The following is a 13,219-nucleotide window of genomic DNA, read 5'->3' as shown; positions in this document are numbered from 1 at the left end:
GGGAATCTTACTGTGGCATTGCTGTTACCTTTGCCTATATGAGTAAAAGTAAAAACAACTACTAAGACTGTGGAAAACCATTCTCTTTAATAATAGTTTTAAATAAGAGAAGACAATGCATCCACAGTTAATAACTTGTAATATGTAAGCCCCCTCGTATCCAGACTTACACACCATGAGGTATCTGCTTGGCATTTATTGAACGCTTATTATATGCTTGACACAATGTGTTACTTTTTAAATCCCTAGTAAACAACTCTAAGAAAGTAGCCGTTATCCCCATTGCTGGAGAGGATATGGAGACCTCGAGGAGTGAATTTACATAGATAATAACTAGGAGGTTTGGACGTTAATTTATGAATCACCTGCTGTCACCTGGAAAGTGCAGGTGGCAACACTTACTTTCAAGTTGCTTTTATTTACCTGAGTAATTCATACAGGTTAAAAGAAAATAAGTTTATTAATTCACAATTTTGGAGCAAAGGGTTTCTTTTGCTGCATAAGAGGATTTAGAAGTGGAGAGGAAACCAGTCTCAGAGCAGATGAAGGTAAACACATGTAGGTAAGCTTCTCTTCCTAACCATTTCCTCTCAAGAATTAACTAGGATCCTGAAAGAACTACATTAATCCTTTCAGTGGAGGAGCATTTATGTGGCCAGTATCTTCATGTTTCCTTCACCCATGACTAAAAATTCACTTGATAGAGAAGAGCTGGGTTTCAGGGGAAAATCCATGATAAATAGTAAGAGGACTTCTTTGCTGTGGACATTCTCAAATGCATGTCTGGAGAATCTGAGCAAGATGTGAAGGGTTCGGAAAGACCACAGTTGAGGCTAAAAGAAGGGATTTTCAGGATATGGAAACAAGAGCTTTATCTTGTGTGATTGTTTTTCTTAATGTACTGTTATTTCTCTTCTCTTTTTTTTTTTGCCCTTTGGTTAATCTCATATTGTTACTGTATCTAACTTTGTTACCTGGTATATTGTATATTCATTTATTTGTTTATTTGAAATAGAAAAGGGAAGGGGGAAAAACTAGATGATTGGGAGGTTAAGGGGGAGGTAAATGGGGACAAAAACGTAAGGGGAAGTAATGCACCTACAATATGGTGAATATAACTTTAACCCCTCTATACACTGCAATAAAAAAAATAAAGACCACAGAGGTTAACATATGAAGATACCTAAAATGTCCCTTCTGGGGCCATTATCACTAACTTTAAAAAGGAAGTGTCTCCCCTGAATCTTGATAGATCTAAACTAAGAACTGTACTTTCCAGTAAGGCGATCTTCAGAAAATTGCCTTGTAAAAATAGAAGTGTTTTCCTGTACACTTTTTGTTTGAACATGTCACGTACACGTAACACTCATCATCTTCCATCCTACAAATTTATCTTCGCAATTTTAGGTTTTGCTGTAATTGAACAAGAAAGTAAAAGGATAGTCTGTAAATGTAAGTATTAAAAACATGGAGTTAGTGAGAAAGAGAGACTGAGAAGTGAGGACGGTAGATGTTTAGATGTTTAGTCTTTACAGACCAACACACTCATACATTCAGTATAAGTACGAACAGTTTGTACCTATGTTTAGGCAAGCACTGGACCCCTAGGCCATGCTCCTGGCCCATTAAATACTGGGGTTTGAATTCGGGGCTTGGGCAGTGTCCCTTAGCTTTTTTACTCATCTGGCACTCTATCATACATCTATTGTATCTAGGCATTTAATTGTTCTCCCCGCTCTTCCGCCCAGTGAAAGATAGGTCTTTCGTCATCTTTAAACAGCTAGTCCTGGTAGTGTTTCTAAGATTTTTGTTTTAATTGTCAGAGTAATGTATAGAGAGATTACAGTTACATTCACCAGGTAGTGGGAACATTACTTTTCACACATTGAAGATTTTTTTCTAATGTGTTGATTGGAAATAATTTTACATAAAAAGTAAATCAAGCTGGGCAAAGTGGCTCACATCTATAATTCTAGCTACTCAGGAAGCTGAGATATGAGTATTGTGGTTCAAAGCCAGCCCAGGCAGGAAAGCCCATGAGACTATTATCTCCAAAAAGCACTCTCTAATTTGTATAGGAAGATCAGAAGATCAGACTAAAAATCTATTCATTCATCAAACATTTTTGAGCAACTCTTATGCTGCTATGACTGAAACTTGTTCTCTGTTAAGATTAAATCCAAATGAGCATGTTGAAGCTTTTCTCATTCTGGTTTCTTTCTAATTAATATTGAGGTTTCCTCAAATGAGGCTATAGGCCATGACCACCAATTTCTGAGAGCTCTGCTGCAGAAAAGACATATAACCACACCTAGACATGATAAAGACGTAGGAGAGGTTCAGACATATTGGCCAGGTAAGACACAATGAGACACTAAAAGTGTGTAAAACAGTAGAAATATCTTACTTACAGTTCCAGAGAAGTTAGGGTCACCAGGGAGAGGCAGAGGAACTTTTTGAGACAGTGAGGAGGCTCAACCAGGGGGTGGAGTATTTGGGAGGAAGCAGGGACTTGTGGGACCATGCCTTTATTAGAGCCTGTAGGCATTATCCCTTGGCTAATTTAAAGAAAGCACGTGCAAAGAATTTATTTACGTGACTCTGGTGTGAACCATAAAGTTTAATCATAGGCAGCAGCTGTAAGGGGTGTGAGTTTGTAATAAACACAAATAGGCTATATTACAAACAATCACAAAGGAAGGGAGCTTCTTGACTAGCTAGAGATGACCAGGTACCAGTGGATTTCAGGTAACTGAAATCAGGTCAGAATATAGATGCCTCAGCAGAAACTGTAACAAATGAATTTATGAGAGAAGAAAACCTAGAGAAGCAGGCTCACTTAGTCTGAGAGCACCAATTGGTTGAGAGAGCTAGGGGAAAGGGAAAAATAAATCAGCAATGACTTTTTAGAAGAAATAATGATTATCCAGGCACACATAGAGAAATTGCTAAGGTTTAATGGATGGAAATTTTGTATTAATTATCAAATTAAAAAATCTTCAAAAGGCATATACTTTGGTCCAATATGTCTTGTTGGAGTTTGCCAAAATGCCTAGAGATTTAAGACTACCTTAGGACATAGAAATGGCAAAAAATGAAGCAAACATTTTTAAAGAAAAGTATTTAATAAAGAAAATAATAGGGGATGTGGGGAGGGAAATAGGGGCAAAAAGATGAGAAGGGGTATCAATGTGTGAGAAGAAATATACCTTTTATCTGGCAAATGTAACTGTAACCCCTCAATGCATTACCCTGACAATTAAAAAAAATAATAGGGCTGGAATGTGGCCTAGCAATAGAGTGCTTGCTTAGCATGCACAAAGCCCTGGGTTTGAATCCTCAGTACACAAACATAGAAAAAGCTGGAGTGATGCTGTGGCACAGTGGTAGAGCACTAGCCTTGAGAAAGCTCAAGGACAGTGCCCAGGCACTAAGTTCAAGTCTCAGGACTGGCAAGAAGTAAAACAAAAAAAGAAAACAATAGTATTTGTATGATGAAAACTAGACAACCATTATAAAACAAAGCTTTCCCAGCAATATACTGGAATACCACTAACTCTGTTATAGAATACAGAAGATTTTGTTGTCTGCTTGTGGTGGTGGGAATTGAACCTAAGACCTCCTGCACACTCAGCAAATGCTCTACCACTTAACACCATTTATATTATATATACTTATATTACATTTATATCAGAGAATATAAATGTAGGTGACCTCACCATGGGATCAGGTTGATTAATTCTGAAGGACTTCATAAAAAACAAACATATTTGCAAAAAATATTTTAAGGAGTAGAAAAGCAAATAAGAAATATAGAATACTTGGACATGTCACAATCTCCTTGTGCCTTGGTCTCCTCTCCCAAGGTGTAGGAAATTAGAATTTAATTGAATCAAATGAAAAGAAGAATATCTGGCTCATTTTCATTTGTTCCTTTTTTGTCCCCTCCCTTTGTTCAATAAACACTGCATAAAGCAAAACAGGCAAGAAAGCAAATGTAAACAACATAAAATCCTACAGAAACAGTCTTCCTCAAACAATGGGGAAATAGAACTGATTAAGATATGGTTTGGATGGGTTCTGCTCATCTATGTTGGAAGATGTTAAGAAACCACCAAACCAGCACCATGTTACAATCAGAATTTTATTTCAGGGTCATCTTTTCTCTGTGGGTGTACAGGCAAGAATACAAGGTGTCATTGGGATAATCTTGTCAGAGAAATATAAGATACTCATTTAAATTAAAATTTTATGTAGCATGGTTATCTAAAATTTCAACTTAATTTATCATCAGTGCTCTTATTTATTATTTTTTGGAACCTCTAACTTGAGGAGGAATTGAGGGCTTTGTGGATGCAATTTGAGAGAAAGCTGCTCAGTAGAAAGCCCGGTCATCTGGGAAGGGGATAAGAGCGTAGTAATGATGAGGTTGGGGGCCTGAGTGGAGACACTGTGAAATCCATTTGGTCCATGTCCAAATCCTGATATGGTTTTGCTCATGGATGAACTGGGACACTACTCTGTATAGCAAGTGACTAGCTAGCAAGGTTAACAGCTTTGACAAAGGTCAGTAGGGGAGAACATTCCTGGTACCATCACACTGGCTGCTGTTTTCAACTTCTTGGTGCTAGTGACTGTGTTGGAAAACTAAAGGCCTGGGTTGTTCATGGTCCTCATTACATTTTTGCAAGCTGTTGACCTTCTGAAGAAATTGAGAACACTGCTGTTGAAGTAAGCATGAAGAAGAAAAGAGTAATCATCCATTTTTAGATGTGTTTATAGGCTGTATGACTCAGTGCTGCTTCTGTTAAGAGCAATGAGTATGTGGCCTTTTTTGCGTCTGAGATGCAAACACAGGAGAATTGTGGCCTATGCTATTTTCAGAGTGATAAAACCAGCCAAGCACAGTGGCTCCCTTCTGTAATGCTAGCTACTCAGGAGGCTGAGATCTGAGGGTCAAGGTTTAAAGGCATCCTCAGCACAAAAGGACCTGAGACTCTTATCTCCAGTTAACCTCTAGAAAACGGGAAGTGGGCCTTGGCTCAAGGGTAGGCAATAGTTTTGAGCTGAAAAGCTCAGGGACAGTGCCCAGACTGAGTTCAAGTCCCATGACCCACAAAAATATATACAGGGATAAAACCATGTTAAGTAGAGAGGATCAAACATATTAGACCAACCCTTTAGTCTATCAATTTAGCTTAGACCAGCTCTTAAGATCCTGTGAGGGATAGTTTACTTGTTTTCTATTCCACCTATTCAAATATTCTATTGTGGTTTGCTTTGTAATATAGAGCAGTGACTGAAAAAAATAGTGCATTTGATTGACAGGGATTCAGGTCAAACACCAGATGTTTGGTAGATATTTCTGAATTTTCCAACAACAGTATTTATGATGTAAGGAATTTTTTTCTTTATAATCTTCATTTCTAAGGATGAGTGTTCTATGTGTAATTGGACCAAGCCCAACCAGAAACAATATTCAGTTTTATTCTAAAGGGGAAAATAAGAACAGAGTGCTTTGTCATCAAAGGGAACTAACTAAATATTTCAGTGTTTACTAGAGCGTTTCTGCAAGGCAGACTTTGTCTCAATTTGTGTCATAGTCATATCATGAGTCAGAGAGTGATTTCATCGATCTGCTCCACTCTTCAGTCTTTTAATGCCACCATTGATTAGACAACTGAGATTGTTGTGTAGGAGGTATCTCATGATAGTAGGAATAAATGTTCTTTTAAAGCATAATTTAAAAACCCAGCTTGAAAAATTTCTCTGTGTTAACAAAATTCAGACTTTCTTCACTCATGCAAAAAAGCCTCAGCTTCAATTAACCCTTTTCATGCTCAACTGGGTGAATGGAAGGTCATGCTCCAAGCCATAAATGCCTTTGCATTTGATGGGATGTCCAGGCTGGGATGGATGTTGAGCACTATTTCTGAAAAAACCTGTGAGTACCCTGGAAGGAACTTGTGTAAGAAAGTGTCCTAGTAGGAAAAACACTTCAGGCGTGTACTATATAAATAGTTAGAGGTACAGTGATAATCACAAGACTATATGCTGGAAATGAACTTTACAGTTTTAGGGGGCTTGGGGGGAAAAGGAAGTGGGAGAAAAACATCGGAGGGGGTAACAATGTTCAGAAGTAATGTACTTACTACCTTATGAATATAACTGTAACTCCTCTACATCACCCTGACAATAAAATTAAATTAAAAGGACAGAAATAGTCTGAGGTTCAAGAAGGGACAAATTTAGAGATTATAACACACTTTCCCTATGTAATTCAGTTTATCCTTTTTCATTTTGACTTCCTTCATTTATAAAATGAAGATAACACTATTTAGAATCATTTTACTGTAAAGGATCATAAGATGTCTCTGAGAGGCTTAGCAAGCTACCAGATACATACAATCTGCTGAGTAAGATCTTACTTGTAAGATAGAGTTAATGTTACTTTCTTTTCCCTTTTTGTCATTTATGGGTAAAACTTGCCCAGGGAAAGATGGGATATAGCAAAATAAAGCCCCAAGAGGAGCTGTAACTGATGCAGCAGCACTAACTATAGACTATGGCTTCCTGGGAAAGTTTATCCCTAGGTTGTGAGGCCCACAGCGAGTGCAATTGAATCCTGCTTTGTCTGCTCACCCATTTCCTTCCTCTGAGAAAGTTGGGGTCCCTCTTGCTAAGACCAGATTCATGAAGCTTTTTAATTTTTTCTTCATGTAAGTGTGTTCCCTTAATTGCCACAGATGAAAGGGCCAGGGGTCAGCTGGCATAGAAGGACTCGATCCACTGGCTGGGCAACACAAGTGGCCTTTTCTCTCCAGAGAGAAGCTGATACGATGAACAATAAGTACTTCACCGCGCACCTGGGTTCAATAAGCGTTCAGTAATTAAATGGATCTCAATTCTTGGGTCTCTACCCTTCAACCTAAGATATTTTTGTCTTTCAGTGTGTGTAACCTGGGTAGTTGGTATCACCCTAATAGGGAGTTCATGAGAGAATTTTCCTCAGATTTTGGAGTGACAGGTGAAACCAAGAGAAGGATGACATTTCTATCTATATCCCTTTCAAGTCTGGGACATCTCTGAATAAAACATGCATTAAACAGGTTCCTCTGGAAAAATCTAACAATCCTCATGCTAGAAATGTTAATGACGTGGTCCCAGACTAGGTAGATTCAGGCCTAGGATTTCTTATTTTTTTCCCTAGGATTTCTTATTTTTAACAAGTCTAACAGTGGAGGTCAAATGACATTTCTAACCACACTTATTCCTCAGGAGCTCCTTTGAGTCTACATTTCAGCCTCATAAACAGCTGTGCCTCCTTATTCTATCCTTAACACATTCCTGTCATGAAATGCAAAAAAAAAAAGTAAAACCCAAAAATGTATTTGGGAAGGATTATTTTTGTTTTTCTCATTAAGAGTCACCATAGTAGGTAGAGGGTAAAGGTTCCTGAAGCCTTAAGAATCTCCAAGTCAGACAAGGCTTTCCTTAACAAACACTCTCCCCTCGTCCCTCTCCTATTAATCTCAGCTATCAATCAGTACATCCAAGACAGATCTTCACCTACATTTCATCTTCCACAGTGGATATTTGCTTTCCCTTTCCAATGTCAGTATGACAGGACCACTACTATTTCCATTTATCTCTTTTCTGTAGTCCTGAAGGTCATTTACATTTCTTTTATAATAGTTTTCATCCTAATCAATTTTCTCAGCTGAATGGACAGCTCCCCTCCCCTCTCCCACACCAGGCAACCTACCTCTGTTATTCTCTTTTTCTTTCCTAAAACAAAGTTTCTCTGATTTTGCTTGTTGGCTGTTGCATGATTAATGTACCCCAGAGATTTTGTAAAGCTTTATACATGCCAAAAGATTCTGTATAGTTTTGGAGATACCAGTAAGGGCTTAAGGTAAATTATCTTTCTTCCAGGGCTATGTATTAAGCAGAAGAGTCACTTAGTCACAACACAGTTACCCCTACAACATTTTCCCTTAATTTACACACACACACACACACACACACGCACACACACACACACACACACATGCACACGCTCACAATCTGCAACCAGCAAAGTATAATCCAGGTTTCTTTTGAAAAGGAGCAACCAGTTCAAATGCACAGCTGGGTATGCCAGAAAACACATAATTAGACAAATTGGATTTAGGAGTTACGTAAGGTCTCAACTGAGCCAGTGAATGAGAAGCTGAATGAAGCGTTGTGATTTCTGCTCTGGTGCCTGGGAAGAACAGAATATGTGGATATGTGTGTTTGGGGCAAATAGAAGGCAATTACTGGGAGTTATGGAGTGGAGTTGGCATTCTATAAGAGTTAGACTATAGAATGTAGCACAGTGGGCTGTACTGGGAGAGAAAATGTTCTCCAGGGCTAAAAGGAAGTGTCTGTTAGAAGACATGTGACTAAGGAAAAAGCACTGGTTGTGTTTTGTGAAAAAAATGGCCGACGAAAATTTATGTTTTATAATTTTAATTATACATTATTCAATTTTTCTACAAGCCTATAAAGTGCTTGAAAATTTTAAAGTTCATTTGATGAGGCAATAGAAAGATTTAATCAAGAATATATTATATATTTTAAGCTCCACTTTAAAAGTGGACTTTTATAGCCAGGACAGCTATACTATCAGACAAGAAGCAAATTCTATGCTTTCAGAATTTTTCACTAAAAATTCTCAAATTGTTGACTAAATATTGAAGATATATTCCCTCAAAGAATTACAAAGCTAAAACAAAATGACTACTTTTTCTTATTTGCAAATAATCTTGTTTGTAAATTTGTCTCAAGACAACTGAATGAAACATATTCTTCTCGCACAAATCTCGCAATAAATGGGACAAGAAAGTAATTGGCTGAAAGAGCCCTATTTTCTTTTAAGAATGTAGCAATTCAATCAAATCCCCTACTATCTGATTAAACAAAAGCCTCTATCTTTAAACAATAACAACAAATGTCATTTTAGCCAGGCATGATGACTGACTTCTGTAATCCTTGCTCTTGGGAGACTGAGGCAGGATTGTGGGTTCAAGGCCAAGCTGGGCTACACAGTAAGAAAGACTCTGTCTCATAAAATCCAACATGATAAAATACCTTTGAAATTAATAATGTTTATATTGCATTTATCCTATTTGTATTTGTCCAGAGAGATGTGAAATGTGTTTCCCATGCAAGCCACCTCATTCTGGGTGTTGATACCTTCCCGGGACTGGCAGGGCAGCCATAACCTGTACATCTCCAATCAATGGGGATGTATCCTGATATCCTGGTGGGACTCATAGCCACCTCACTTAGTCTATCATGGAGGTGAGTAGCACAGAGGTGATTGTGGCATACGGAAGCAAATGGTTTAGACTTCAAGGGTAAATCCAAATATGAGTCATAAGCATGGAAATGTAACATTATTAAAAGACCAATTTATCTTATTGGATTAGTCATACATCTTCCAGGATATGGCAATAAGTGTGTATTTGTCATCCATTATATTTATCAAGTGTGTATGTTATAGCCAAGGACTTCATTCATTCTTCCAGTAACTTAGTTTTTTTTTGTTTTTTTTTTTTTTTTTGCCAGTTCTGGGGCTTGAACTTAGGGCCAGGGCACTGTCCGCTCTACCACTTGAGCCACAGCACCACTTCCAGCTTTTTCTGTGTATGTGGTACAAAGGAATTGGACCTAGGGTTTTGTGCATGCTAGGTAAGCACTCTACCACTGGGGCATGCTCCCAGCCCCTTCTAGTAACTCTTTCATGTTAACAAACTTGAAAACCCTGCTGAGGAGCTGGGTGCTGGTGGCTCTCCTCTGTGATCCTAGATACTCAGAAAGTTGAAAGCCAGCCTAGGGAGGAAAGTCTGCCAGCCTAGACAGGAACATCCATGAGACTCTTATTCCAGTTAGCCACATGAATGGGACATAGATTCTAGTATACTGTTGGCAGAGTGGCTGAACATTATATATATGCACACGTGCACACACACACACGCACACACACACACACACACACACACACACACACACTATTATTTGTTTATTTGTTTTGGTGCTGGTACCAGGCTTGAAGTCAGTACCTGGGTACTGTCTATGAGCTTTTATTTTGTTGAGGGCTGGCACCCCTACCACTAGAACCACAGCTTCACTTTCAAGAGCTCTATTTTCTTACAGAGATATTCTGCATTAATGGACAGAAGTACCTATTAGTCCCTGTAACACCAATGCTTAAGGTATTTAGGGGTTTGGTTTTCAGTGTGCAACAAACTATATATCCATAAAATCTTTGCCAATGATAATAACCTCTATTGATACTGACTAACCATTAAAATCTCGTAGTAATCTGGTATGTGATTTGCTATAGTTTCCAAAAAATGTTTTGAACACTTCTAATTTGCAAAGTGCATGCAAGAGAAAGTTGTTAATAAAAACAACAGGATTTCTTCCTTTAAGCTTTAAGTTCGGGAGAGAAAGAGAGGGGAGAGGGAGGAAGGGAGACATAGGGGAAGGAAGGAAAGAGGGGGAGGGGAAGTGGTAGAGAGGGGAGGGAGGGAGAGTTGTTGGCAAATCTTTGTTGGGCAGGCATCAGCATTTTCTTTTTTTTGATGACTAAGAAAATTATTTTGAAGAAATGGGTGGTAGGAGGGTGAGCATGTTGAAGGGATAACACAGATAAAGATGCATTGTATACAGAAACTGGTTTGTTAAATGGCAAAAAAAAAAAATTAAGACCTATCCTACAAAATGAAGACTAGTGAGGGAAGGGGTGGGTGGGGAGGGTTGGATGAGAATGCTCCTAGGGAGGTCACACATTGTATTTATATCCTTCTTTGTTGCATGGCAACTCTTTGTACAAATGCTTAAATATAATAAAATATATTTTTAAAAAGAAAGAATCTGATGAATCTAAGACATATAGCAATTAAGTAGATTCTTATGTTTGAAATGTTTTTAATTTTTTTAACAGTTGTTCATCAAGTTATCCAATTGGAAATGTCATGTTTAGAAAAGAAATCCTTATTTTCATTTATTTATATATGGGAAAGCCTTTGGAAGTATGTTTGCTAGGGATATAGAAATAATCTAAGGGAAACACAACCTGGCAGAAGAATAGCAAAAGTGATTATAGTGTGCTAGGTCCACTTTCTAGTGTAAAATAAAATTCTTTTTGTGAGACAGAAGGTTGTCTTGCACATTTTAAAGACTTTCAAAAATGCCAGAGAGGGCATTTTGTCTGTTGGTCAGCAAATATTTATTGAGTTAAGGTATTTTAATATTCTTCTGCAGGCGACAACCATAGCCTCTTGCTTCCTTCCAATGGTAATTTACAGAGAATTGTCTTAAGTAAAATACATTCATTTAGTCTGTTAATAATCTTGTAACAGTATATCTTATTTCAGGATTTGTTGAGGCACAGAACAAATCTAAAAAAAATAAAAGATTCAACTATTTGAAATAACAGTCTTTATGATTGAAAAAATAGCTCATTTCTTGGTGTACTTCCTGTTTTATTTCCTACCAAGAGTGATGATGTCAGAAATAATGAATACTTTCTGTTGCAGTAAGACCAAAGAACTCCTGGTAAAACTTTCTTCCAAACTTGAGTACTCATAGACTGAATCTCTGGTCTGTAAAACCAAATTCAAGGTTGATCTTGTCAGACAGACTAGAAATAAGTACAAAAACATACACAATTAAGAAAGTAGAGACTTACTGTATCTCTTTGCCTATTATCTTTTCCTGATATTATCAAGAAGTAGTTCCATGTCAATAGTAGCAACAAAACCAGTGGTATCATGTAGAGCTCGAAGTTCCAAACAACAAAGAGAAAGAGCTAGAAGAGAGAGGAAAGAGAAAGAGATGAGTCAACTTTGAATTTCATTAGACATGTTCTCTTATTCTTACTTTACTTTAAAATCCCCAAAACTAAATGTTTCAAATCTGAAAGATTTATCCTGAAAACAAATTCTTGAGAATTTAAGTATCTTCCTAAAAGCACAACTGACCCTTGGAAACTAATGTTAAGATTTTTATTTTATTTAATTTCTATGAAGGAAGAAAACCCTGCTATCATTACATTGTCAGAGAGGTAATTTAAATTTTTCTCCTCCAGTACAATTATTGTTAGGTTAGATAATTTTCTTAAAGGTAACAAAATGTGCTTCCCTTGCATTGTCAGAACAGCCTGGGCTCTCTGCCTTAATGACAAAGAATGAATCACTATTTAACATCAAGGACTTCCTTCTTTTAATCTCATTTGGACAACACAATAATACATGTTACAATAGGCAGACAAAAATGCTAAGACTACAGCAGAGAGTCCCAAAGATTTCACATTATGAAGACAAAAAGAAAACAGCATTGCCACCAATAAGTATATTAAAAAAAAGTCTGTCTTGTATCCAGCAACACAAAGTATAATTTTATCAAAGAAAGATGTAAAATGCCTATCTGTATTAGTTTTGAACATCATTTATTCCTCTAAGTATATAAACTATTTCTATGGTTAAACATAAATGTCAGTCTAGGAGCACAGGTTAGCAGATAGAACCATTCTAAAGGCATTTGCATGGTAGAACAATAGAACTTAAGATGTAAAATATGACCCATCCTCCCCACATATACCACTAGACTTAATATTGGACTGATAATCTAGTTTCCTTGGGTCTGTGGCTTCTGTTATCAGGTTAAGATAATTTTAAAGCAGGTGGAATAAGATCTGGATTCTGCACATGACTCTAGTAGTAACCTTTCTACAATCTCCTGTATTTAATCGCTTCCTCTAGATGATGGGAACAATGGAAGTATCACTTCACAGTTGTGGTGACTAAATAGTTAAATGTAGTTTAACTACATTACTGTATTATTACTAGTAGCCAATAAGATATGAACAAAACAACAACCAACCCTCCCCAAATTTATTATGATACCAATGCTATTGAAATTTAATTATTGACCAGGATCCTCAGAATCTAATCTGGAAATCTGGAAAGTTATCAGCCCACTAAGATTTAGATAAATAGCAACTTAACTGGGAATTTCTGACAACTAGATAGGGGAATGTAAGTCTCTTACATTTGACAGGTCAGGAGAGTAGGGTCCTAAGATTAATTATGTCAAGCATAGCAGTGTTGGTTGTCTACCTTCTTAGAAACTATCTCCACCCAGCCCAGACTCTACTTGAGCAGAGAAATTCACAGTGTGGAGTATC

At 37.3% G+C, this 13,219-nt stretch overlaps 1 protein-coding gene across 1 annotated transcript in view; it reads right to left on the bottom strand.

The window, feature by feature from the left end:
* Positions 1–13,219, bottom strand: part of Mctp1 (multiple C2 and transmembrane domain containing 1) — a 481,369-nt gene that overhangs the window by 90,512 nt on the left and 377,638 nt on the right. Inside the window, exon 20 of the mRNA XM_090331048.1 lies at positions 11,723–11,842. Within this exon, the coding sequence (XP_090187174.1) occupies positions 11,723–11,842 (120 nt within the window). The remainder of the gene's footprint in view (positions 1–11,722; positions 11,843–13,219) is intronic.

The sequence above is a fragment of the Megascapheus bottae genome, chromosome 4 (genome assembly GCF_031878675.1).
Source record: "Megascapheus bottae isolate mThoBot1 chromosome 4, mThoBot2.hap1, whole genome shotgun sequence".
Lineage (NCBI taxonomy): Eukaryota > Metazoa > Chordata > Mammalia > Rodentia > Geomyidae > Megascapheus > Megascapheus bottae.
Note: the sequence above shows the minus strand (reverse complement) of the source record. Positions and strands in the feature narration are given on the sequence as shown.